The sequence below is a fragment of the Leuciscus leuciscus genome (genome assembly GCF_965113295.1).
Source record: "Leuciscus leuciscus genome assembly, chromosome: 23".
NCBI classification, from domain to species: Eukaryota; Metazoa; Chordata; class Actinopteri; order Cypriniformes; family Leuciscidae; genus Leuciscus; species Leuciscus leuciscus.
In genome coordinates, this window is record NC_138747.1 from 15,881,086 (window position 1) to 15,909,068 (window position 27,983).

General features: G+C 38.2%; 1 protein-coding gene across 9 annotated transcripts; it reads right to left on the reverse strand.

Moving 5' to 3' along the window:
• tmcc1b (transmembrane and coiled-coil domain family 1b) lies at positions 1-27,945 on the reverse strand. Of its 9 annotated transcripts, none has more exons than XM_082155262.1 (9): positions 27,848-27,945; positions 24,720-24,888; positions 20,576-20,619; positions 18,335-18,597; positions 12,571-13,002; positions 12,390-12,467; positions 7,207-7,700; positions 6,860-6,995; positions 1-1,211 (listed from the first exon to the last, which is right to left on the reverse strand). In XM_082155262.1, the coding sequence occupies exons 4-9, from the start codon at positions 18,557-18,559 to the stop codon at positions 897-899; spliced, it is 1,680 nt and encodes a 559-aa protein (XP_082011388.1). In that variant the 5' UTR covers positions 18,560-18,597; positions 20,576-20,619; positions 24,720-24,888; positions 27,848-27,945; the 3' UTR covers positions 1-896. The 9 variants fall into 9 exon arrangements, with proteins under 9 accessions (XP_082011388.1, XP_082011385.1, XP_082011380.1 ...); XM_082155259.1 differs by having other exon boundaries at positions 12,571-12,999; positions 18,335-19,093; XM_082155254.1 differs by having other exon boundaries at positions 18,335-19,093.
• Positions 27,946-27,983: the final 38 nt, after the last annotated feature.

Genomic DNA, 27,983 nt, shown 5'->3' on the forward strand with positions numbered 1-27,983 from the left:
TTGCACTTTTAAAACAGCGTGTTTATTAATTTCATTTTAAAAAATAAAAAAAAACTAAAAAGGACTATTTCATCGTCACTATAAGAAACAGTACGGAAGCACTGAGAGTCTTTGAGCATTTCTAGCTCTTCAAGTATGTTCGTTCTGTTCATATACCAGGGGACTGTGCCTCTAGGAGGGCATTGGGCCGGAGATGAAGAGGGGCCAACTTGGCTCATCCTATTCGGTCAAACTCCAGATGCCTCCTCTCCACCAGAATCCATCTTTTCCTTCAATCAGCAACAACTGCAGTGAAGTCCAAACAGCAGCAAACGGTTTTGAGTGAAGAGTGAGTGAAGCAATGAGCACAGGAAATGAACCGAGTTAGAGATGCATGTATGAGAAAGAGCGAGACGACAGTAGAAAAGACTAAAAGAAATGAATAACAGAGTTTAAAGTTAGGAGGGAAACGATCAGTTACTATGGTATTAAAAACGAGGAGAGAGATCTCCATCCAGTGCATGTTAAAACCACTCCAGTCAAGTCAATGCAACTCAACACTCAGGAAATTGCATAAATGTATAACCTAACAATTACGAGAACAATGAACAACACGACTTGCATCATTTCCAACAACAAATAATAGGAAACTCAGCAATACAGCTTCATGTAGACAGAAAGAGATCATCAAAATGTAAACAAATTCACTCTTTCGTAAAAAAAAAAAAAAAAAAAAAAAAAAACGAGATAAAGAGGTTGTAGGATTTGTCCGTCCACCACTCTTGTGCTGCATCCCTTCATCCCTCCGTACTAAGTGCAACTGAGGCAGTGTTAGTCTCCATCTTTGAATCAAAATCTTTGAATTCCCACCCTCCAGTCCCTTCATGAAATGACAAAAACAGCAGCGCCCCTGCAGGTCATCTGGGGTGCAGCAGAAATCGGTCCAGGTACTGCGACATGGCTTCCCAATTCCGCCACAAGAAAGCCAAGATTATGACAAGGAGCAATGTGGAAAGTGTACGGCTACGTGTTTTCATCAGTGGTACTACACAATTTGCGACCGTCGAGACGAACACTAGGAGTACCGCCATGACGGCCAGCAGCACGTTGATGAGTTTGCCGAGTAAAGTGCGTGCTGTGGCGTTTTCCAAACCTTCCAACTGAACCACTTGTTGTTGCTGCTGTTGAAGCTCCATCTTAGAGATGCGCGTCTGACAGGCCTCCAGCGCCTCCTACAGGAACAGTGAGTGAGAAAGATGTTATGAGCAAAGCTGCCTTTTCACCATCTCTGACAAACGACACACCAGAAGTCATCCATTTCCAAAATGAGAGAAGTATGGATGCTGCGTGGAGTTCCAATCACATGCATATGCAGAATTTTTGGATTTTGCGCCTAAACCATATGCGACTGCCTGACTAGATTTTATGTATTCTAATCAAAACCATCAACGTGAGATGAGAATTACCCATGTTTTTAAATACTAAAACGTCTTTAAAACCGTTTCTGTAAAATGGGCGGTTATGAATCATATCCTAAACAAATATTTTACAATGAAATAATTATTTACATTGATTAACCCTAAACAACTTGTGTTTCTTTTAGATGTATTGCCAGTCATTTGTTTTGTGTGGATATATACATTCATTATTAATTTACTTTACCATGGTGAATAAGCTGAGGTTGACAGCTGCGTCATGGCCAATACGTTTCTGTGTAACTGCCACTCAGGGATGACATGAAAATCATACATGGATGCTGGAGATAGCTGAAAGCCAGCTTAAGAGAAAGATAACATGATGCTAGTGCAGCTGATAAACAACCTCCATTCCAGTGACTCGACTGATAGTGATGGGTAACAGAGAAGAACATGTACATTTTAGCAGCATAATATTAAACATAAGCCCTCAAAGAGGACTGAGAGTGAGTTGCATATGGCTTTCATTATGAAAACTGAATTAGAAGACTAAACGTTGTCCATCAGATCAATACAAAATAGCTTAACGATAACAGCTAATGTTCTTTCCCATCAAATAGCAGCATTAGCATTCTCTCGTTTCACTTAAAAGTTCATATGCCAGATCTAAGGGCCTTTTTACACCTGCGTTTTCTATGATCGGAAAGCTATTCGAATTTGAAAAGACCAGGTGTATATAACTTCTGAAATGCTTTAGAGATGTATTTAAATCCGACCGTTCAAACCACTTCAGGAGGTGGTGTGAGACACATTCCAAACGAAACTGGACAAGTGTAAATGCATCTGGTTGTTGAAACCACTTATGTACATTTTACTACTCCCAAAAAGGAAGAAAAAAAAAAGAACGTGTGAGAGTGTTATAGGCTATATAACTTGTTACAGCTAAATATGACAGCGCTGCTCCAACAAGGATCACCACAGACGAGTAGCTGAGTATCTCTTTAGCAAGGCAACACACAAACTGCCGCAAATGAAACTGAAAGCAAGTCACAGCCGGTCACACACACAATCATCTTCATTAAAGTAGTGACACTAAATTATCCTAACAGTGCTGATGGCGCTCTCTCTCCTATTGCTGTCTTTGATCTTGAAATCCGCTGATGATAAATAAAATGCAGCTCATATCTATTGCTTTAGTTGGCGTGAAATCCGTTAGATTTACATTTACTGCGGGAATTGAAGTTCGGATTTATATTTGTTTTGCGGAGATGCATGTATGTTTATCCGATCAGTAAAAACGCATAAGTGACCAGGTGTAAACAGGCCCTAAAAAAAACAACATAATATAAACAATCATCTTAGGTAGATTATACATTATAACTGTTACATTTTACAGCAGATCAAATCCTTGTTTAATTTTGGCCAAACGACATTTAATTCAAATGTTTACTTGATCTTTAATATTAGGCCTCTTCTTTATGATAGAAATGCTACATCCACTGTAATTTCTTGAACAAGAATATGTGGACATCAAAACATGCAAACTCAGAGCGAGGGTTTAAACTTATTTTGAAATCGCAATTAACCGTTTGCATAGTTAGAAACAATATTATCTTGTGTTGGCGTAGGTTTATCAATTATTTACCTTACAAATCTGATGAAATGGCACACATTGCGTTTCCACATGAACATTATAAGCAACCCAAAGTCAGCACATGCATAGATGGAGTTTGAGACACACATGTAACGCATGTAACCTACATGCAAATAAATAAATACAGAGCATATATATTAAAGACCCCATGTAGTCAATTTTATCCCTTAAAACTCATCTTTGATCACCAAAATTACATATTTAAATGTTTTCTTTTCCTTAAAAAAAATAAAAATTCTTCATGCCTTAAAATAGCTTGAATGTAACTGTACACCCTTGCCTCATTTAGTATATGTGGTGCAATGAATATGCAAATTAGACCCACCTCCACTCACGCACACCAGCTCAGAGATTCACTCGTGATTGATTACAAGGTTGATTAGACCAGCAATTTCAAACCGCGTTTTTGAGACTGCCTTTAGTTCACTGGAGTTTTACAGAGAAAATACTCAGCAATGGTGTTGACTTATGAATTTGCACATGGTTTGTCCTAAAGCATATTAAAAACACCACATAGACATTAAAACAACATTAAAAGCTTGATTTTCACCACAGAGGGACTTTAAACCCACGGGGCATATATACCTTTATGAATATATATGCCTGTAGTATGTTTTTTAAAATGGTTCACATTGTGCAGCCTTAGAAAACGGTCTAATAATGCGCTTCATGTGTTACTCAACACAGGTAAATTGCAATCAAGGTTTTTATTTTAATTTTAAAACAAGTACTCAAATTTAATTGAGGAATCGTGACAGCCCTAGTATTTTTTTAATAAGGTAATGTTTATTCAGGACATTTCCACCGTTAAAATAACTTAGATTTGAGACCGGTTTGCTCACATTGCAAATGCATTCCCAAAATACTATCAAATAAATCTCCTAGCAATATTTACAACATCTGATCTATTTCACTTAAATATCTCTAAATGTTTACCATCGAATGTTTCATGTGCATGTTGGATGCTGCTGATATTAACTAAAACTAAAGCTATTTACTATTTAAATCGTTTTTATTAACTGAAATAAAGCTGGAATAAAATAAAATTTAAATATTAGATAAAAAGCTTCTTAAATAAATTAAAATTAGAAATGACGTCTTGGCTAAGTTCAAGTTGTAGTACTAGCATTACAAAAAAAGCCTAAAACTGATAAATTAACCCTTTAGCTGTCACCCCCCTTTTTGAGAATGGACATTAAAATGCACTATTCAAGCTTAAATGGTTGTAATTCAAGAATGCTTTGGAGTATAGACCCAAGTTTGGTATTGTTTTAAAGGGGGGAAAATGCAGATTATTACTGAGGTGAAAGCACTTCATAAAATTTAAGTATGAAAAAGTTATGGAAGTTTAAATTTACATTAAATAAAATATAATTTATTTCATATTTTTCTTTTATATAAAATGTATATTTTACAAAATATGTTTTACAAAAAAATTACTATAAAATCAAAGCCATATATCTAACCAAGTTGTGTTCCAAATTTGAAGTTGATATCACAAAAATTGAAGTTCCCATGAGATTTTGTTTAGGCGTATTACCAAAAATAGCCACCGGGTGTCACTGAATTCCATTGAATTTAACTGTATGCATTCTACCATAACAAATTAATAAATTTCTGTCCAAATATAACTTCTGTCACAAAATATGCAACCTTGAGACTCAGACCTTTCTGACAATATATGTTTTGTCAAGATTAGAAAATATTTTGATCATAAATTATAAAACATGACGACGCCCAAAAGGGGAGGAGCCTGATAAAATAATTTAGAGTACCGTTTCTATGGTAACACAATGTCCAATTTCAAAACAGTTTTCACAGGATGAATTCTGAGATCGTAAGCTTTCAAATGATACCTAATTTATGATAACTACTAAAATATGTGATGTAATAAAAAAGGCAATAAAAAAGATAATATTATATTTTAGAGGATATGTATATTATACTTTTTAGAGGATAATATTATTTTATAATTTTTTTTATTGACAAATACTAGATTAAATGTTTTATTATGAACTTTTAGCATGAAAACCAAAGTTTCAGTTATTAAAAGTGTGTGCGTCGACTTTTTGTGACAAACGCCAGAAACGCCTGTTATGATGTAGATTTTTTGAGGTGCACTCTTGTCATAAATTCATCTATTACTGTTCCGGCATAAATTGTAACAAAAAACAATGCTGAAATATCTATTAAGGAGTCTTAGACCTTTCCAACGATATATAGTTTGTCATGACTAGATTAGGATTTAATAGTAATATAGTGAAGTAAATTTAGGTTGCCCGTATACGGGCAGGTGACAGTTAAAAGTTAAATGAGAATGTATATATATATATATATATATATATATATATATATATATATATATATATATATATATATATATATATATATATATATAGACTGTTGATTTAACGAGTTAATTTAATTAATTACTTATGAGAGAATAATGCATTAAGATGATTTAACCCATTTAACCCCCACCTCACCCTAGACCCATGTAGGTCATCTTAGATTTCATAGTTGTTTGGTGATGAACATGATGCAGGGGAACAGCTCGCTGCATGATGTAGCCTATAGAATGCAGTAAGAAGGCCCCGAAAATTCAAGATATCAGGGCAAAAATCCCACTGTATGATTTTTGTCGTCTCATATTTATATCATATGATATATTTAAGCAATAGCACACAAGTACAAATGTGATATTGATTTTTAACAGCAGTTCAATAAATAAGAATGTCTCATGCAAATTCGATGTGCGATTACCAATTAATTAGATTGACAACCCTAATACTATATTATTATAAATAATTAGGGCTGTCAAGCGAATACATTTTTTAAAATCTAAATATTTAAATGAGGTGCCAATTAATTAATTGATTTATTAATTGATTTGCAAATTAATCGCATCAAATTTGGCTGAGAAATTACCCCCAAAAGATCATTTAAATAAATTATTGTGTTAAATGAGAAATGTAGACATGACAAAAAATTGCTTTAGAAAGAAATATTTTATTTGATTCAACATAATTTATTACACATAAATTACACATAAATGTTTGGGCTTCAATGGCCATGATGTGATCAGTGATCTAAATTGGTATTTAGATATATTTACAGACCAAAAGAGTTTGGTTACCAACATTCTTCAAAATATCTTCTTTTATGTTACGCAAAAGAAAGTCATACAGGTTTGAAACAATATAAGGATGAGTGAATGTAAATAAACAGAATTTTCATTTTTGGGCAAACTATTCCCAAAATATGAAATTACTTTCAATTACTTTTTTTTTTTTAAATATACATATTTTCATAAATTACTTTATGAAAATATGTATATTTTCATATGCTTCTCAGAGATGCACAACCGCTCTGTTGCGGCTTTACAGGTAATATTTTTGTTAGACAGAAAATATCGTGTCTAAAATAGAACAATATTAACTTCTTATTCATTTAACTGCTGTATAAAATCAATATCACAATTTGCACTGGTGTCATATATCAAACTATATCATTTGATATAAATATGATACAAAAAATCATACAGAGGCATTTTTGCCCCTGATATCTTGAATTTCATTGGCCTTCTTACTGCATTCTATAGGCTATCACGCAGTGAGCTGTTGCCCTGCATCATGTTCGTCACCAATCAACTGTATGAAATGTAAGATGACCTACATAGGTCTGGGGCGGTGGGGGTGCGTTAAATCATTTTATTCGCATTATTTTTCCATAACAAATTAAATGAAAATGAAAACCGAAAACCTACAAATAAAAGCAAATAATATAAGTATATGATGTTGGACTTAAGTACCTGTATGTCTCTGGCTCTTTCATAAGACTGGTAAGCGATTTTCTCCTCCATGCTGGCCAGCTCTTGCTTCAAGTTGAGAATCTCATTTTGATGCAGTTCTGTTAAATCATTCAACTGCTCCTCTAAACGCTCACACCTACACATGTACAAACAAAACAAGACAAAACAACATATAAATTCAAGAAAGGGGCTTAAAAGGCCAGACAATACCATAATCATCCTTTCCAACACTTTCTAAACAAGCATACTGTTTTGACGGTGAAACCTTCCAAATCCATACAAACCTTTGAAACCTACATAGACCACTTATTAGTGCCAGTAGAGTCAGTTTCTATAGTAACGTGTACCTGAATCTCTCCTCTTGCAGAGCCTGCATGATATCTGTGTAGTCTCTGTGATAGTGAGTCTTTAGGTCTTCAAATGATTCTTCTAGTCGATTCTGGTTGTCCTTCAGTTCCTGGATCTCATGCAGCAGAGCATCAAAGCCAGAGCTCTGGCCATGCTCCAGTGTATTACCCTTTGAGCTCGGAGGCCCTCCGGGAGCCCCTGTGGTGCTATTTGCTCCTGCGGACCCTGACGTAGCGCTGGAGCAGTCTTCCTCACTTCCATATTTTGGGCTGGACTGCAGCTGCCCAGGTCCTGGGGTCCTAGTGCCTGCCATCCCTGTACTTGTTACAGGCTCATCCCCTTGTTGTTCATCCAGAGAATCTTTTAGGGCAGAGATGTTGTCTGCACTTCCAAATTTGTTGCGGATAAGAGAGGCAAACTCACGAGGTTTGGACACGACTGCTCCTGCGGCGGAGTGAGTGGCCTGAGAGATACTGGAGAGGCCACCGGTTACCTGAGCGGGGAAAAAAAACATAATTTAGTCAAATACATTTATCAGTGTCATTTGAACTTCCTATTTGGATAGGTTTTGTCTTTAAATGAGTGACATGAAAATCACAGTCACTTGAAGTGGCAAACAAGGCTAAAAGTCTGAGATTTGTTTTTATTTTAGGATTGTAAACTGGTCCAATGTGCCTGTAAAGTAAAGAATAACTAATAGGGAAACAGTGGTAACAAAGCTCTATTCCAAAAGCTAGTGAGCCGCCTACCCAGAAAGCATTTTAAAGCTCCATAGGCACGCTTCCAAAACGTAGGCCATTCCGAAAGGTAGGCAGAAACATTACAAAAGGTAACATTAAATCCTTCTCATAGAATGCAATGCCAGAATTCTCAGCTATCTGCAGTTACTTTTCACAACTTTTTTAAGTATTAAAACCATTCAGTTATCGCAAGTCATTGCCATACAACCTTTTTACCTAGGGTGCGACTACATTTTGTTAGAGGTCGTACTGGAACCACCACCACGTTGCCCAACTGATAAGAGCTGCCATTTCGGTTGCATATGAGAAACTTATCAAACTGCAAACGGAATGAAAGCAGAACAATACGTACAGTATTGTAATGTCTTTTGAGCTGTGTAGCGCGGGCAGTTTATCAGCTCGGACCAATAACAGACAACGCATTGTAGCTCAGAACAGGTACTCACAGCCGATCTTTGATCACGCGACACCCTTACTGCACAGTGCTGGAAGAACCAGTGACAAAGCGATTGAATTTGCAGCAGAATTAACATCACTGCGAGATATAGTGAGAACTAAGCATTCAAATTCAGTGCAGAATTCTCTGTTAAACCATATCAGATCAAACAGCGCTGACGTGGAAACCAGGAGAAGCATTGTGCCATGAATGAACAAGTTATAGAAGGCTTTCCAGTCCACAAATCACCAAAATTAACCATAGATATAATGTAGTAATGCTAACTGTAACCATGGAATTGTGGAAGAAATAGTTGAATAGTTTTTACATTGTTCATTTCAGGGTTCTAACAACCTAGTTGCTATCTATGTAAAGCGTTTCAAAATCAGTCACTTATGAGGTTCTAAACTGGAACACACAACACAACTTTGAGTCATTTGAGTGCACTATATCTGCAAGGAGTGAACGAAATTAAGTGAGTGAATTCGGACGCTGACGTGTGTGCGTCGGAGAGCTGGAGCTGTCACAGAAACGGCTTCATCACACGTAGAAAACTCCTTTTAACTCCTAACTCCTTTATGTTACTTACTTTATAAAATAATATTAACAACAATAACAATCAGAATGACTTTATTTTGTAATTATATATTCCTCCGTACCAGCTTTGTAGTTTCATCGACTGAAATTGTTAGAAACTCTCACGCTCACAGATGAAGTGGTCGTTGAGCGCCCTCAGGCAACCGTTATGATTACATTAAAATGAATACGCAGCTACAGATGATTAACGAATATTTTTAAATCATCCACCAAATTATCATCTCTTCCGTTCAGTTTAACGAGTTAACAATGCCACAAATTATTAAAACACCTGGGCCCGTATTCATAAAGATTCTAAGAATCCTCTCAGAAAACTCTTAATTTAGCTTAAAAACTTTTACGTAGGAGTCTTAGCTTAAAAGCGATTCGGGACTGATCTGAGAGCAACTCTGAGCAAGGAAAAGACAAAAACTTTCATCTTAGTAAGGAGGCGGGGTTGACCCCGTTGCTATGTATGACACAATCTTTTGAAGACTGTGATTGGTTGGTTGTCCAAGAAGGGGAAAAAAAGTGATTTTAAGTATAGGGTCTATTCTAAGCCTTCACTTTGAAATTACATGCGTAATTTTTCCTATTTGACAGTTCTCACACACACACACACACACACACACACACACACACACACACACACACACACACACACACATTATATATGTGTATATAAATCCTTTTTTTTTTATTTACCATGCTGTTAATTTCCTATAAGGTATTTGATTGGCTTAGAATGATAAAAATTGTTCCACTCTTTCCAATTATACTGATTGCTGGCATGTCTATTTAAGTGGTAGTTTGAATGTTGGTTTTTATGTATCAAACATGGAATTTTCCCAGTTGCCAAATATTGTAATAGTGATTACTTTCATTTCTGGCGCTATGGCATTTCTGTGCTGTGTCGGAGATATTAGCGTGTCTCTAATAAGATCAGTCACAAACATGATCCCTGCACGATCTAATCTATAGCGTCTTATTAACTCACTGTTATTCATTGTCTTCAACACATTTCTTCTCCCTCTTCGTCTTTCTGCCATTTTCTCCTCTGCTAAAGAAACTCTTAAGCCTCTTAAAAGTCCTCGTCCGTGCTCCTAACAATTTTGACCTTAAGACCTCTTTTAAGGGTTAAGATGCTTTCTGAATTACTTTTTTCTTTGCTAGGATTTTTTCTTCAATTTTAAGAGTAAACGCCCACATTTCTAAGACTTTTCTTAGAATTTTGTCACTAGGAGCTACTCTTTGCATTAAGATTCTTTATGAATACGGGCCCTGGCTATTAGTAAAACACATTCAATTGAGCTAATGCCTAAATAATATATTTGAATAATAAAATAATATAATTTACCTTATTAATATTTCATTAAATTTAAAATTAATCTATATAATATTGTCTCTACATTTTAATGTTTTATTCGAGTAATGATTAATGAAAAAAGTTATAAAAAAACAAAACCCTAAAACTAGCATGAAATAAATGTTTAAGCAGAAATAAGAAAGCTGTAAAGTAATCTCTGGTTTAAACTTGCAGTCCTCTCCGCATTGGATTGTGGGAAATAGTGCTTCAGCGAGTGTACATCGAATGTACACTCGAATTCAGAGAGGATTGTGGGTAAAAGTAGTGAACGAATGTAGGGAATGATGTCTTTTACTCAGAATCGGACACCACTACAAAATGGCAGACACCCCATATAGTGCACTATATAGTGGATAGGGAGCGGTTTCAGACATAACTAATATGTGTTCTAAAATCTGCCCAAAATATCACTCACATTTGATTTCTTCAGACTGAACAGAATCATAGTCTGAAGCTAAAAAATAAGGCTGTACTGTCCCAGTCGATTAGTCGATGAATTGGTCGATACGTTCTGGTTCGACCAAGATTGGTCGATTTTTTGCCGCGTTCATTTCATCAGTTTTGCCGCGCTGAGGCGCGCTCATTTCATCAGGTGGAAAGCACTAACTGCTAATGGGGGTGTTTTCAGAGTACCATTGTTTCAATGTAACAGTCTGTCTTCAGAACACCCCCCTTGTTTTCACCTTTTTTGGATTAGCCCAACCCAAGAGAGAGCGATAACTATAGAAGGTTTGATGCTGAATATTATTTATTTAATTGTGAGAGCGTTTAATAGTCAGTCCTCTTCTAACATGTCAACAACAAAGAAATCGACAGTGTGGCAGCATTTTGTTAAAATTGATAACAGGAAAAAGGTCGAATGCAAAGTTTGCAAGCAACAGTTTTCCACAGCTCGACGGCAAACATGACATATCATCTAAAAGTGGTAAGCTCACTTGTCTGCGTTAGCTTGACCTGTCTGTTTTGAGTAGGCTATATGAACATATCAGAATTTGCATATTTCAATGTTTTAGTGTGATAATCTAACTTTTTTATTTGTGTTAGTTTTGAGCCTAGGATGCTTTATTTTTCAGTTATGCACTTTATTTCGTTTCTGCTCTTGATCTGGTTTGTATAAAATAAATATTCTTTTTTTATTAAAGTGGACGTGCCTTTTGTGTTTATTAAGAGTAAAAGCTTTAAGTTAATAGTCTATTCGTGTCTCAGCTGCGAAGCTGAGCTCATGTTCAGCCTCGCTCGGTGCGAGGACATGCACGGTGAAATGATAGTGTCTGACAGTTATAACTTATTATTATAACATATGACAAAAATAATTGTCTAAATTATGTTGCATATTCCTCAACAGTTCTTGTGATGATATCACTAGTTGACAACATAGTACTATTTTCGGAAATCATAAGCTATGATATTGCGCAGGTGCACGTGATGCAACGCTGTCAGAGCCGACAGACTCGAGTGTCAGACTCATTTCAGTGCAAAATAATTAGGTCAAAAACGATTTAATATACTGCAAATAGCCTACTAGTTTTTTTATGTTTATTTATAATTCATTTAGGCGGACAACAAGGCTACCAAGTACTGCGCATCTAATTAATTTAAAGTTTTTTTTTTTGTTGTTTTTTTTTACCGTCATTTTTAGTAGATTTTAGTAGATTTTTAGTCGAAAATTTCAGGACTTCAGTCGACCAAGATTTTCTTTGGTTGAGTACAGCCCTACTAAAAAAATTATCTGTCCATCATGCACTACACAATTTTCTGCGAAATCTGTCAATTCTGACTGCCCAAAATTCGCAGACTAGCTCTGACTTTCAGCAACTAGCGTCAACTTGTCCAGACTGTAAATCAGGGATACAATCTTGGCAATAGTATTCCAGCCTTTAGAAGGCAACTGCATATGTAGGGTGTAGGCAGCAAGACAGCTCACTAGGTTTGAGAAGAGAGCTCACTAGGTTTGAGAAGAGAGCTAGTGACTAAACATGATCATTCTTTTGATTCCATAATTTAAAATGGTTATGTTAAACCAATGTTTCATTAAGCTCTTTCAATCACCAAAAAGATCCAAACCTGGCTTGCTGACAGAGTACAAGACTGGTCTACACTGCCTGTGTCATACGAAAAACTTAAAAAGTCCTGTTTGATCCCCTAAAATAAATGAAAACATTTCAGATCAGCACACATCTACTCCAAAAACTTCTAAACACATCCTTCAATGTACCAAACTATAAAGAAATGGGGCGGCCTTTACCTTGGCACCCACGTCCTTCAGACCCTGTTGCATGTCTCGCAGGACATCTTTGGGCTGGCGTGGTATTCCATTGTGCTCAACCTCTCTGAGCTTGCGGTGGTAATGCTCTAGCTTCCTCTGCAGCTGCTGGATGGTCTGTGCAGACTTCTGGTTCTTCTTCTCGAACACTTGCTTGATGCGAGCACTCTGCTGTTTGTCTGCATTGTTGGCCAGCTTCAGGTACTCGGCTACATTGTCGTCTCTTGCCGTTTGTTCGATTTTGATCTGCTCTGTGAGTTTGAGGATCTTTTGCTGTAGCTGAGCGATGGCCTGCTTGGTGCGCTGAGGGTCCGGGGTGCCATCCATTGAATCCACACCGTACTGACCACCGTCTGAACTGGTTGACAGAGCATTGGGAGACATGGCGGGGCCCAAAACCTCCAAACGATCCTGCTGCAAAGAAAAGAGTGAGATTTAGTGCTGTGCAGATTTAACCTTTAACAAATCTGAAAGAAAAAAAAACAATCATATTTTAGTACTTTATTTGTAATTCAGACAAAATTGTATTTGAAAACATGAAAATAATTATGTCAGAATTTTAACATCTGTGCATTCCTAATAATTTTCAACAGTTCAACTAATGAAGATGAAGGTCATCTAATTATGTGCATTTCCTGTGTTGCACAAAAGTAATGAAACTAAGGTTTCATTCAAACCAAGTATGCTACTGTTATGCACTGCAATGTATTGAACTGTGACGATGACCCAGCCCTAGAGAGTAATGACAAATAAACTTGAGAAAAGTAATACATTTTGCACTCTATTTTCCTAAAAGAATAGAAAGATTAGATTAAGTTACCATTATTGACGGTTCACTTTCAGTGCAGTCCATCTTGAAAGACATGCCACGTTTGAACTATGCGAGTGACTACATTGATCTCAAGTCAAATGACGTTGACGTTTTGGACCTCTGTACTATGACAAAGCCCTCAAAGTTCTGAGATAATGTAGGGCATTCACTGATAAAGAATGGCACACTGCACCACATCATCAATTGAGGAAAATGAAAAAGGAAACCAACATTTAGAAAAAAATGAAGGTTTTTTAACATCCTTTTAGTACTTTTTGTATTATTAATAGTACAAGTCAAGTAAGCTTTAGTAGCGTGAAATCTTTAGTACAACCTTGCAATGAAATGAACTCTGTCCCTTAACCCATTGACAGCTGAGTCGAAACCAGATTATCAGTGATATGGCCTTCACTGATCGTAGATAAACAGCTACGGATGATCTAAGCATCCATCGGTCATCATAAACTGGCTAAGAGCCCCACCAGCATTGTTTTATCATGAATTTTTTTTATTTTATTATTGCCAATAGGGTCAGGTTGTTTACTGCCAATGAAAAGTTTCCCTTTTGCAACCTGATATAAGACACATGGGTAGATTTCACAGCTATGTGGCCACGCATGCACAGGAAAACTAGGTGATCCGATCACGTGGACGACAGCCCATTCGATAAGACCCAGATGATGCCTGTTAGAGACACTACAGCTGACTTATGATGCCTTTTTCGCACCTAACTGGTCAAGAGAGGATTTTCTCCCCCTTTATCTGGGAATCACAGTTCTGTTAAATTAACAAAGGAGTTAAAGCCTCTTACCTCTCTGTGACAAAATACGTTGGCCTCAAGTTTCACTGACAACAAACTAAGCTGTAAAAACTAAACTGTAACCACAGATAGGAGATAGCAGATGATATTTAAAAATTGCATTTACATTTTTCAATTAGAAAACGAAAAACAAGCACACCATCCCAAGCAAATTCACATAAATGCCATCTACTGAGCTAGCCAGGCTCAAATAGTCATCTGAAATAAATGACAGAGCTTATGTTTGGACACTCCCCTGAGAGAGGAACATTCAGGATAGCGCCATTAAGTTCTCCAACAACAGGTGAGTTGAAACACATTGGCAGTCACCCAGACCCTGTAGTGTGTCTGGTGAAAATGCTTAGCTGTTAAAAAAGGCATGCTTAAAAGCATAGTACTATGAGTATGAAATGTCTATAAGAGTTAATTACCCTCCAGATACAGTAGTCTTGGTAAACACTTCTCATGGTAAATTAACCCTAATGGCTATTTTGAGTAAGCAGCAACATAATGCATCCAGTAATGGAGTAATGCTGAGCAGAAGAGTAACTGGTTTTGCAACTATGCGAACTGCATTTCTAAATGAAGTTGCTGCACCAATCATGCATGAGCAAACTTAGCCTAACCTTGAGTCTATCCTTGAGGACACAAGAAAGCAAACAGTTACCCTGATCCTACATCCTGGTTGGAAAAAGGGCACAAATGCATTGATTTTGACATTATACTCAATGCTGCCTGCAGAAGCACCGTGAACTGAAGTGCATCCAAAGACTTGGCTAAATATAGCAAGGCTTAGAGAACATAGTGACCTGCTACACAAGCTTCCTGACCTGTGAATGCTGTCAACCCGTCCATCCGTCCTGGAGGTTTCTTTCAGACAGAATCTTTTTTTGAAAATTTAATGCTGTTAAATTCAAATCTGACTTTCCATTGCTTTCAACCAACCATCACCTCCTATTGAACACTGATCACGTCTCCACAATGATAACTAGTAGGCCTATGTGTAAGGCATGCTGGGATACTTTGTAGAACTCAACAGCAAGGATTTTTTTTACTGTTAATGGCCTGTTAAGGCGGTTTTGCAATCTACTTGGTTATGATACTTTTGGGAAACAGACAACATTTTAACTGACCCAAACACAAAAATTAATGATTTTTTTATTTTTTATTTATTTTATTATTAAACATTTTTCACAAATTTATATTTTAAATTTAAGTTATTTGAAGTTTAGTATTTTGTATTATAATATCATTTTTAAACGGATTACTTTCAAGTTTAGGAAGATCTCCCACAATAGCTGTAAATTAAACCGTTATTATAATTATACAAGAAACTCCAAAAATACTTTTGATTGGAAATTAAGGAATTCATAGCAAAATATACTACACAACCACCCTATTATGATTAAAAAAACAAACTTTTTTTGTTTCCTTAAATCAGAAACAGTGTCTCAAAATGAGGCGTTCAGGAATGCACTCTATTGTGACATAACAGTAGATAGGGTCGGGTACCGAAACCAGGCACCTGGTATGGAACCGGTACCTAAGTAACCGGTGTGTAACTGGACCGAATCAAAACGCAGATTTCGGTGCCACTTAAAGGGCAACTAAACCCTAAACCAACTTTTTTTAGTTAATGATCTGTAAGAATGGGGCTTTATTAGTGCTGTTCATTGATTCAAGTAACTTTTTTGACATTTGGGTATAAAGTGTTTTAATTCTACAATATATGGTGTAAAAACGTCTGAGTGCTGCCCTCTTCAGGTTTAACGGTAGCTACTGCAGTTGAATTTTCCTATTGGATGTTTGCAGTACTACGTGACGTAAGCAGGTTCCAGCTCACCACGCCCTTGGTACGAGCTAGCGTAGATTTATCTGTATTTAGTACAGTGGTCAGGAGAGTACGTAGGTGTAGAATGGTTGCAACAGCACTGCTGGACTGCGTAGCTTTCCAGCAGACTTGGAAATTAGGCGCCAGTGGTTGCATGCACTTGGCCTGGAAGACCGTGAGTTCCCGCCTAGAGCTCAAGTGTGCAACCTGCATTTTACACGGGATTGCTTCTCCAATGCAATAGAGGTGGAAATGGGCTTCTCCACACAGCTCGCACTGAAAAGCGACACAGTGCCAAACACTGCTCCTCCTGCATGGACTCCACCACCGAAGCGGCGTCTTGATGTGAGTGATCATATATATTTTAATCACAATTTATGGTTAGGCTAAAGTTAATCCTCTGGGGTCGACAAACGCGCCGGTGCATTTTGCTGGATTTTTTCACATAGCGGCAAACCCTGTGAGTCACTCTCCATTTTAGAGTCTGACAGCAGGTCTCAGGTGCATGGTCTCAGGTTTCTCCGAAATGGACGTAAGAAACATCATCATCGCATGTGATCGCTAGTTAACCGCAAGTACGATCGTTCACACTGGTGTGAATTCAGATCGTGTGATCATCAACTTCTAATTCAAATCTGCGTTCGCGCGTTGGCTGGCGCTGTTATATTATATCACAACTATTCAGTGTTTCCAACCACACAAGCTTTATTTTAGGTTTCAGACATTTAAATACACATAAGTACTAGCAAAACAACATTTATAGTTTGTAAAATGCACACTGATGTCTTTGTAAGTGGCAATAACAAACCTTTCAATTATAAATTGATGACGTGTTTAGAAACACATTGTGTTTGAAACTATAAAATTGACTCTATTCTTCTCACCAGCCACTTACTTTATTGTAGCCTATTTCGGGAGAAGTGGATGAATTGACGTGTTGACCATCTGACAAGATAAAATTCTCTGAACTGCGGTGCGTAGCCTACTAACATGCGTTATAGATCAACTAACATGAATCATGATCATTATAAAGGTTTCTTAAATGACAAAACACATTCACTTGCATGTTTTTAAGAATAAAAATATCAGCCAAGGACTGACTGACATAACGCAACCAATCACTGTTCGTTTTGTTCCGCGTCATGTTTAGTGTGAAAATGTAAAGTCGATGTCCATACATAACAGACCGGCTTTACATTTATATCTAATAAATTATTCATTCAGAAACGTTGTGCAAGTTTACTGCAAGAACAGAGCCACGATCCTCGCGTACTTCTGAAAATCCAGCATTCAGTTGATCCTAGGGTGACCAGACGTCCCGAAAAATTCGGGACAGTCCCGAAATCTAAACTGTTGTCCCGAATCCCGAATCTGGCCCTAATTGTCCCGAAAATTATACTAAAGCAAAATCTTGAGTAGTTATTGCCTGATAAACATTAAAAACTGTCTGCGGAGGTTGAGGCCGGCGACACACTGGCTGCGTGGCGTATCCGTTTTTATTTCGGCTCCCATGTTAACAGGTTAGAGCTTGCACACTGCCTGCGTGACACTCAGGCGCGCCTCTACGCGTGCATGCTAGAAATAGAACCGACGCCTATTTTTCACGCGACACGCAAGCGTGTTGGAAGCGTTTCCAGGCAAAATAGAATAGGAAAAGATGTTTGTATGTCATTTTGACATGAAAACATATTAATAAATTACATTTTGATGTTTGAAAGTTTAAGTTTTTACATAAATGCAGATATAAATGTAATAAAAAAAAAATATGATCGATTTTCAAATATTGCACCTGTCAATACAGAACGAAATATTCTGTAGCCTATTTTGCCTATTATTAGAGCGCAAGTGCTGCAGCCGCGAGGACAGTGCTGCACGCGTAAAGGAGTGATTGATTGTGATTGATTGTGATTGATTGTTCGCGGCACTGTGTACAAAAAATACTTCACTACACAATTATCTCGTTATTTTCGTTTAAGCTTATTAGCGTTAGGTTATACTGAAAGGTCTGATTTACGCACTGTTACTTACAACAGTCATTGTTTTTTTTCTTTTCACAATGACATTTGAGTTCATGATTTTAATGTTGTTTTTTTGTGGCAGACTAAAGACTAATGACAAACTGTTGATCGTTGAATAAAAATATGTTTGGTTCAGGTTTGAAATTCATTATCTTTTATTATAGGCCACGCAGTCTAATATCATAGCCGTCTAATACCCCCCCCGTCTGATTGCTACCAACAATGACCACAGCGTGATCATGGAAGAAATCACTTTGGCAAAAGTGTGACGTTCAGGTGCCACTTACCCGATCAGACTCTTCAGTGGAGTGGTACCCCGAGGTCAGCAACATGTCTGCCAAAGCTGGGCTGCTGGGTGTATCAGTGGTGGAGGAGGAGCGCGGCCGTCCTGCCTGCAGCAAGGTCTCTTGGGTACTGCGCCTGTGGATCTGGGGGCTGCCTTTCTGGGGGGGCTCCCCTCCCCCCCCTGCCTTGCTTCGGCGACTCTGCAGACTGGTCCCTCTCTTCATCATGGGGGGGCCTCGAATCTGCTGCAGCACGCGGCTCAGAGCTGCAGGGGGGGCGGAAGCGTGGGGGTCAGAGTTAGGGACGGCAGGCGCTTCCCCCAACTCTGGCCCCGCTTCTGGGGGCTCAAGGATAGGGCCTATGGAAGAAGAGGCATAGTCGTGTGGCGAGACGGACGAGCGTCTGCGCTGAGGTTGGAAGAACTGCTTCAGACCGTAGCCCAGCGCACCCATGTTCTCCAAGGCATTGTGAGTAATTTTGGACAGGCCGTGATCAGGCTCGGACGCCCTCCTGCTCACCTCCCGCTCTGCTCGACCCCCAGAGTCTGGCTCCTCAGCCCCAGGCTGCTCGCTACCACCCTGGTCCATCAGGAGGTGCCAGTCTCACTCAGAGGGTCAGCAAAGGGGTGGGGTCTAGCTAAGCCCCGCCTCCACCAGCCCTCTGATAGGCTGTCTCAAAAGCCAGGAAGCAGAGAGTGGCAGCAGTCAGGTGGACTCTGATAGCATACATGCATCTGTGGTTTGGCGCAAAGTCATGCTTGTCTACCACAGAAGGAAAATAAAATGGATTATGTCATGCAGCTGTAAGCGATGGAACACAAGCAACAACTACATGAGCTCAAATCACAAAAGCAGTGCATTGGTTGGCTCAGAAACAAAAAGATGCAGCTGATGTTTTTTCAACTAAAGTCTGCTGCAGATAGATTTCATTTCCATTCATGATCATGTTCGCCAATAAATTAATGAGAGTGATGGCAGAGGTCATGGATTAAATAAGCCACGCCTTGGTGCTTCTGAGCCAACCAAATAAAACTACATTAGCAATGTCACTATTGACAGACTACTAGCAGTCTATAGCCATGGGTTTTGCCAAGCGAATGAGGTATGAAAGAACTACAAAGAAAACATGAGGGTGCTAATTTCTGAAATGCTCAAAGGGTCTCTGGCTCAACATTAGAGCATTTCTAGAGCAACACATTAACAGCATTTTACACAATTTCAGACCCCTTAGTGAAAATCATTGCAGAAATTCCTTAATATCATCATAATCAAAACCCCTGGGATACGGTAAGAAGCATAAATGCAATGTAGGGCGGCACGATTTGAGGGAGTGGGTATCCAATTCTGATTTTTCTGATAAAAATTGCGATTGTGTTTGTGAATAAAAATAAAAAAATAATCCAGGTTTGCTGTGCTTGTTTGTAGGGCTGCAATTGTTGACAAATTTTGTGATATCAAAAACTGTAAAATATATATTAAAAAAATAACAAAAAAAAATAATATATATAAATATAAAAAGCGACAAAAAATAAAACAAGAAATATTACAATTATAATATTTCACTGTACAATAAAGAGTATTTAAGAAATAATATAATATTATTTCACATTACAACGGTAAAATTACAGTACTAATATTTGTCTTAATTTTGATTTGTCTTAAAACAACAGGGATCCCTTGAAGCTTTTCTTTTGTTGACAAGCTCTGTTGCGTCCCAAGCCGTTCTGGGATGGTGCAAAAATCAGGATAATAACAGGATAATGAGCTGCTCACATGTAAGAACACAGTGCAGTGCTTCACTCTTAAACACGCAGTGCATATATTTTTTTATTAAAATTTGAGATTTGATAAATCGCACAAAGCCATGTCACAATTTTGGTTTTATTTCGATTAATCGTGCTGCCCTATCACAAAGCTAAGGTGAGTAGAGGTGATGAGTGATGGGTTTGGCTTTGTTAAACACAGAAGTGAACTTAGGCAAGGTGACAAACTCTCAGTGGAGCCGACCGAGGCAGAGAGAACCCGAGGTGGCCTCTGAACCAATCATTTATCCATCAAGCGCAACCCATCTAAAACTTAGTCCAGCTTATGTTTTGGATATGCTCGAAACAGTTTAGATTGACAAAACACTCTCTTCAGGACAACAATATTATACAAATTAAAGACATACCATTTATATAGATTATATAGATATTATGATATAGGTTAACAGAGGTTTAGAGAAAGATAAACAGCGTCTCTCACCATTAGTCCAGCCTGACCGCCACTGGCTCACAGTTTAGGGTTGGCTGTGAAAAAAAATGGTTGTGAGATGAGACTCAACCCAACCCATTATGACACACAGATTATAAATGATATTCATTCACTTCAAAGGTACAGATACACACAATGAAAAAAGGGTGTGCTCATGTTTGTATTACGATGTATGATTTTGGCAGCTGAGTTGAGTCATTTCCGGTTACAATTACATTCTTTTTGATTACATCATTAGATGTCATGGTGCATTACCTGCGGAAACAACAGGGTGAATGTTGCATAAAAAGCATTAGGAAGTCTAAAATAAGCCTTTATAAAACAGAGCCAGAGCTTCAGGTGTGTTGAATCAAGATGTGTTGAGTCTGACGGTGGAGCTCAGGCTTAAGATGGGCCTCAGATGGCGAGAATAACAGCCAGTAATCCTCTTTATTCAGCTTACTTCAACACTCGTGAACCCTCTTACTGCATTACCACAGCACAGCACTCCATAATAATTTCAGCTCTTCATAGAGTACAGTAGTGAGCCACTATTTCATCAGCCATGGTTTCAATTCTCATTTGGATAACTAAAAAATTCCTAAAGAGTGTAAGCCCACCCCCATTTTTTTTTTTGCAATCTTGACTCCATTAGTATTTTTCCCATAGGGATTTTTTTTTTAAGTCTTTGTTAAAGGTTTTTTTTGGAAAATCAAATAAATAACGGCTTTAATGAGGGAAATAACTACCATCGCATGAAGCATTGCAAATGACAATCGAATGAAAAATGATGAAGACATAAAACCAATTATTTAAAGTTATACATGTACATGTTAATGTAAAGTAAAACATGCATATTTTTTGATAAACTTATGCCTATTTTGGAATGCACACACACATCAACCCTCTACAATGAGAGTAAATCACTCGCAGATATGCGACTAAATCTTCACTAAATAATGTCTATCATTAGCCATTGGCTAATAAATTCTTCGATTTTACTCGCCAGTGTGTGTGTTAGAGGCTAAGTATAAGTTTAGCATCTATTTTCACTCGTTGAACACTGACTGAGCGCTTGAGAGTTTTGCTCTCTGTCAAAATCTGTACTATTTCAATTCAGCTCAATTGATGTGCAGCATATCTGTATTTGACGTACCGTAAACTCTAGAGTGAAGGCGCACGACTCACCGTCGCTTTGCTGAGAGCACTGTGTTTCTCAGACACACGCGCGCAGAGAGAGAGAGAGAGAGAGAGGGAGAGAGAGAGACATTCCACGCAGAATCAACGTGCTACATGTAAACGAAATTCTTTGTTGTATTTTATTGTCAAAATAATAGAGTTCATTTGGAATTATTTAGTTTTTAAGAACAAGCAGAAGATTTGTCGGTTTCTCCGGTAGTGGTCGGAACAAATGCGCAAATGGCAATATCATTGGCTGGTGCTCATCCCTGTTTTGATTTCAGCAAATCAGTTAGAGTGAACGCTGACAACATGATTAATATGCATGAATCCTGCAGCTCATCAATTCTTAGTGCGTTGTATATTGTTATTAGTAGTAGTATTAAAATCTTTTAAAAATAATTACTATTATCTTTTTTTTTTTTTTACAGAAACACTGAATGACTAACAATATCTTAAGCACCACCATCAGTTCGAAGTTCAGTTAAAATGACTAATATGCATTCATACATGGTTACCAAGTTTTAGTTTAAAGTTCTATCATTAAATAGTGCTTTATTATCATGATATCATAATATAATGCCTGATTGATTATTAAGAGTCTACGTTCAGATATTTAAAAAGCTGTGCCATTTTGCAAAGATAAGCTAATTTGGTGGAATCATCACATATATGGCGAGTAAACTAAAACATTTACTAGCCAATGGCGATTCTATTGCCAAGGTGTGCGTAGAGGGTTGATCTATGCATACATATGTATATTTTAAAAAATAAAAAATAAAGATTTAATCAGCTTCAAGATGTAGGAACTTTGTATGAAATGAATGGGATGTCATATCCAAAATCCTTCTGTTGCACACTGTACCAGTGGATACAGTACTTCACAACCTCACCATCTTTAGTGTTCTGGGAAAAATACAAATTACTCTTTTCTTACCCTTTGCAAACAGGCGACACTGCCAAAAATCATCTCGAGAACATAAATCCCAATCATCACACCAAGATCAACAATCCACAAACAGAAATCGAGAAACATGTCAACCTTGGTCCAGACTAAACTAAAGCCCTACACATACTAGTAAAGCAGGAAACAAATCCACACCTAGTTTAGCAGTAAACAAACTTGACCTTAATTAGTTAAGAAACACAGTATCCTGCAGATGTGGGAGTGGCATGAAAGCAAGGTGACACGCAGTACTGTGAATGAACAGTCATGTCTGTGAAGCTTTACCAGGAGAGGAGTGTTGATGTGTCTGTGTCCTACATGCATAATTAAACAGACGAGTGACAGAGTGACGCACATTCCTGGCACAGCTATTCTATAACACAGTCATATTCAACACAACAGCAGTTTAACAGGCCCTGCACACACCCAAGAACACCCTGGGGTGCTCTCACAACAGTTCTATCAGCTCAAAAAAGAATGGTACCTTCAATAACCTGTATGAGCAACATTCTTGTCACCAGTCTGTTCTAGTATTTTTTAGTTGATATTTAAAGGAACACTTCCGACTTTTTGGGACTTTGGCTTATTGACCATATCCCCCAGAGTTAGAAAAGTCCATACCTTTTTCATCTCCGTGCGTGCTGTAACTCTGTCTGACGCACCCACCGCTAGCCTAGCTTAGCACAAAGACTGGAGGTAAACGGCTACAGCTAGCATACTTCCTAGAGCCCTGCACGGGGCAAAACATCCAGCCCTAAACGAGACCTGGCCCGTGGTGTTCAAGCCCTAATCCGTCCCCAGCCCGAAAACGTCTGCAATTTTTCAGCCCGAGAACAACATCAATATCACTTTGAGCTCTCTCTGACGCGCACTCTCTGATGCGCGCTGTCTCTGCTAGACGCACACACAGGCTACACACACACGCTACTAGGTACAATTTTATTATAGGCCTCAAACATAACTACCACCACCGACAATTATGCCCACAAATATTAATACAGACTGTCCATTACAGAGAAGCATAAGCATGCAGTAGAGAATATTGTATAGCCAAATGTGATCCAGCAGTAAATAAAGATTTATGGCCTACCTTTTTTTGATGTCAAGTAACTTTACTGAAGAACAACGTTTCAAAGAACTCTTCGCCAACTGGCTAACGTTAAATAATAATAATAAAAAAATCAAGAAAAAAAAAAATACGTTGAACTGAGTAGGTTCATTACCTGTTTATTTGTGATCGTTGTGAAGAAAAAGAATAGCATCCACTGTTGAAAGCTTCAGGCTCGGTAATCAAATCAAAACTCTTTCAAAATGCAGCTTTTCCTGAAGTATTGGGAACTTTTAGTGACTCCTTACGCTCCAACTTCTCCCTGATGCTCTGCATGGTCAACTGTCATATGCATTGCACGCGCGTCGCGTTACTCGCGTGATCGCATATTGCGTTGCATATTTATAATATTAGCCTATCAATATAACAATATTCCATACAGTAGCCTGTGCTCTGCACGTATATTATGGGCACGATGAAAGGAGAAAAGCTAAATGAGCCCGAATCCGACCAAAGCCCAATCTGTATATATATAAAAATATATATATATATATATATATATATATATATATATATTTTACCCGACTGCTCCCAATAAGTGACAAAATAACGCCAACATTTTCCTGTTTACATGTTGTGATAAAAAATTATTTTAGATATTGCATGCAATTCAACAAATCGCAATTCAAAAGCACTGCATTTTCTGTGGCTGAAATGGGTCAGCTTATTCTGTATCCATTATCCAGTGCCATTCTCATAGCTTCCCAAGGTCACGTCACTCTGTCTGTATGCATGTGTGCCTTTGAGCAATAATACACTCCACCACAGTCAAGACATTCAGGACACTCAGCACACCCAACAACAGTGGCATTATAAATCTCAATGCATCTATCTGATGGCATAACTTAATTTGCTAAATATTTGTTGCGAGATGTTCCTGAATAAAACCGTATGTGATGAATGACATAAACAACTCTCCATACCTTCAGTTCCAGTCATCCTGCTCAGTCTTCTCAACACCGAAATCTGATACTGAGGATAAATCTACGACGAAATCCAGAACTGTCTCATAGACAATGACAGTCCCTCAGTGTCACTGTCCTCTTGAGACTTCAGTCAACTTGGTCCTCATAAATGTAGGATTATCACATGCTGAAAAGAGTGAAAATGCATATAATTTAGTGAAGTAACACTGACTTGTCCAGAAACAGTACATTAATATCATGTATATTAACTAGGGATGCACCGATCCACATTTTTTCACTTCCGATCCGATCCCGATACCTGAATTTGGATATCGGCCGATACCGATACTATTCCGATACCAGAGCTGTGTTTGATTTAATATTATTATTATCATTATTGTTTATTTTATATGTTGCTGAAATAAACTTCTCTCAACAGGCAAGTATGAATGATATGTTATGTACGTATGTATGCATGTATGTCCCAAAAGGCAACTTGAGGTAAGTATAAGGTCAGAAAAGGAAGTCAGAAAAACAGGAAAAATCCCATTCTGAAAAAAAATATGCAACTGTAAGGGTTTCAAATTGATTGTCATGTCAATATTTATTACATTACCAAAATGTCAAATACTTGCGTCTTGAAATATAAGAAAAGTGCAAGTGTAAACATCTTACACACACATTATCTGAAGGGTGATCCTCGCTCCGATGCATTAACTCTCTCGATGAATGCTCGATCAACATCAGCATCGTGCAAACAAACAAGCGGATTTCGCCTCAGATCCGCTTCGATTTCGCTTCAAACTTTTGCTTTTTACGCACGTCAATTTTTCTCTGGTCGCGCGAATGGATTCAAAATATTCAAGCGTCCAAATAGACGCGGTAGACGCGAATTTGACACGCTATTCGCGTTTGGTGTGAACGCACAGTAACGTGGTGCTTTTTTAAATGTTTGATTGCGTTCGTTGTGTTGTACGACGCGAGGGAGCTTTAAAGGCTCTGAATTACAGCTTTGCAAACATTGCATTTTGCTGTCTTGCTCTGCGGTGTTTCCAGTGTGAAGTATTTCCACACAGCGGACGTTGTTGGCTAGCCGCAAACCGTGGAATGGATTTCCTGAGCGGGGGCGTGTCTCATAACTCTGTGTCTCATTGAGCCGCGCCTCCGTTCAGGAAATCCATTCCACAGTTTGCAGCCAGCTAGCAGACTCGCCGGCGGGAATCACTTTTGGACTTTGGAGTCATTTCAGCAGACGTTAAAGCGAGCGCAGACATGACTCATGGATATCGGATATCTCAGCAGGTTGGATCGGGAAAATCCGATACGTGAATTACGCTGGTATCGGGTCCCGATACCGATACTGGATCGGATCGGCCCCATCCCTAATATTAACACTAGTGTGTTAAAAATGACAACAAGCCGATCAAATTTGACTACATTTATACATTACTAGAGAACCATTTTACTGTCAAACAACCACGTGTGAGAATTTCAAGCAGAAAGCATTCAGAAAACAAGACATTAAAGATGATTGTTGACTACGGTTTTACAACCAACCGGATGGGTTGGTTTAGGCTGCATGCGGTCTATCCGATGGTCAAACAGGCCTACATGCTCATAAAACAAAAAAGAGGAGTGATCAAAAAGACTGTCAAAAACTGCAACAGACACATAAGACTGGCTAATTGAATGAAGCTAACGTTAACGCTCTCGTCGTGCCATTATAAACTCGAGCTGTCACTATCAGATTTCAGCATGACATGTAACACAGAGGGTTAAAACATGAATACAAACCCATTTCACTTAGTGAGACAAACGGATGTGGCTGAGGACTGAATTAATCCGATCCCTTTCCTGCACTGTCCGTTGATGCTGTTGCTAGCCGAGTTAGCTGCCCGGCTAGCTGGTAAATGGACAGTTTACGCCCAACCCAGGCTAATACTATTAGATGGTCGATAAAACGCGCCGCTGCACACGATCACCACCAGCAGGGACTGATACAAAAAAATCGGCAACATTGCGCTCAAACCACTCGAGCGGAAGGAAGAACGACCTACCCTTAAACCCGGCTGCAAGTTACATTATAGACTGTATGTAAACGCCTGTCAAAGTCACACAGACAGACAGCCAACAGCATCATCAGCATCGGATCAAGCGAATGAGCTTGTTTGGGTGGCACCACGCCTTATATCAGCAGCATACATACATATCAGATATTTACATGCGAATGGGTGAATTTGTCTGTTTGTGACTATATTATTTACAAATAATCACTTAAAAATGATCTACAGTACATTTTACCAACAAGCACTCCTTACCTGAAAGACCCACTGCCACCACAATATTAATAGTTATTATTAGCAATATAGCAATTGGCAGTACATTTTTAGTTTTGACATATTAGTTAAATATAAATATAAATAATGAATTATATAATATGAAGTGGAAGATTCCTTTCAAATGCCCCCTTTAAGATTTACATACATCGTGTCAACTCTTTCGTAATGCTTGTACTTTCTGTACGATGGTGATGAAGATATTCTGACTTTAGTTTTTGACTGTAACATTAAGATTTTTTGGGGCAAAACTTTCAAATCATGTATTGATCCACGTGAACGATACTTTCATCTACCGAAAACAAATACAATAAAAGTTTTGCGTTTGTTAACGGCTTTATTTTTCTTTATGATTTATCTCCAAGATCCATATTTTTATTTTCAGTCTTCTGTATTTTTAATAATAAACTGAAAGTGATCAATTTCCAAATCAACCATTAAGAGTTATTTTTGTATGAACGTTATGCTACAATGCAATACTCTATACAGTTTAATTTATATTCTATTAGTATTTCTGTTAGTTAATAAAGCAGTGAGATGTATTGGCGTAAATGTAGGTTTCGGTGATGTCTGACCTGCTGCACCTGATCTCGCGGCGTGCTCTGCTCTGAGCGAGCATCGCGCGGCTAGGCTGCTAACGTCATCAGCAACACAGGCTAAAACCGACTAGCTCGCTAACAGCTCAGCCAACAAACTGACCGACTGTGACCAGCCCCACAAACCGAACTACACCATATCGGCGGCGGATTCGAGTTAACTCTGGAAATGTATGGAAGGCAAAAACATAAACGTTTTGCGGTTACAACTTACATGAGCGCTGAGAGAGAATTGTGCTGATGTCCGTTAATTTCTCCTGAGGGAACACTCCCACTGTGACGTCAGCAACGCGCGAGGGAAGCAGCGGTCACACTGCGCGTGGCACGATATGACGGAGTGACCACATCAG

Bases quoted from the DNA above. Each gene is read 5' to 3' on its own strand.
- tmcc1b (XM_082155254.1), bottom strand. From the start codon at position 18,919: ATGGACCAGGGTGGTAGCGAGCAGCCTGGGGCTGAGGAGCCAGACTCT. The intron at 13,003-18,334 runs GTAAGTGGCACC...TTTTCTTTGCAG, and splicing joins CCACTGAAGAGTCTGATCGG to CAGGATCGTTTGGAGGTTTT. The intron at 7,701-12,389 runs GTTTGGATCTTT...TTCCCCGCTCAG, and splicing joins GTACTCTGTCAGCAAGCCAG to GTAACCGGTGGCCTCTCCAG.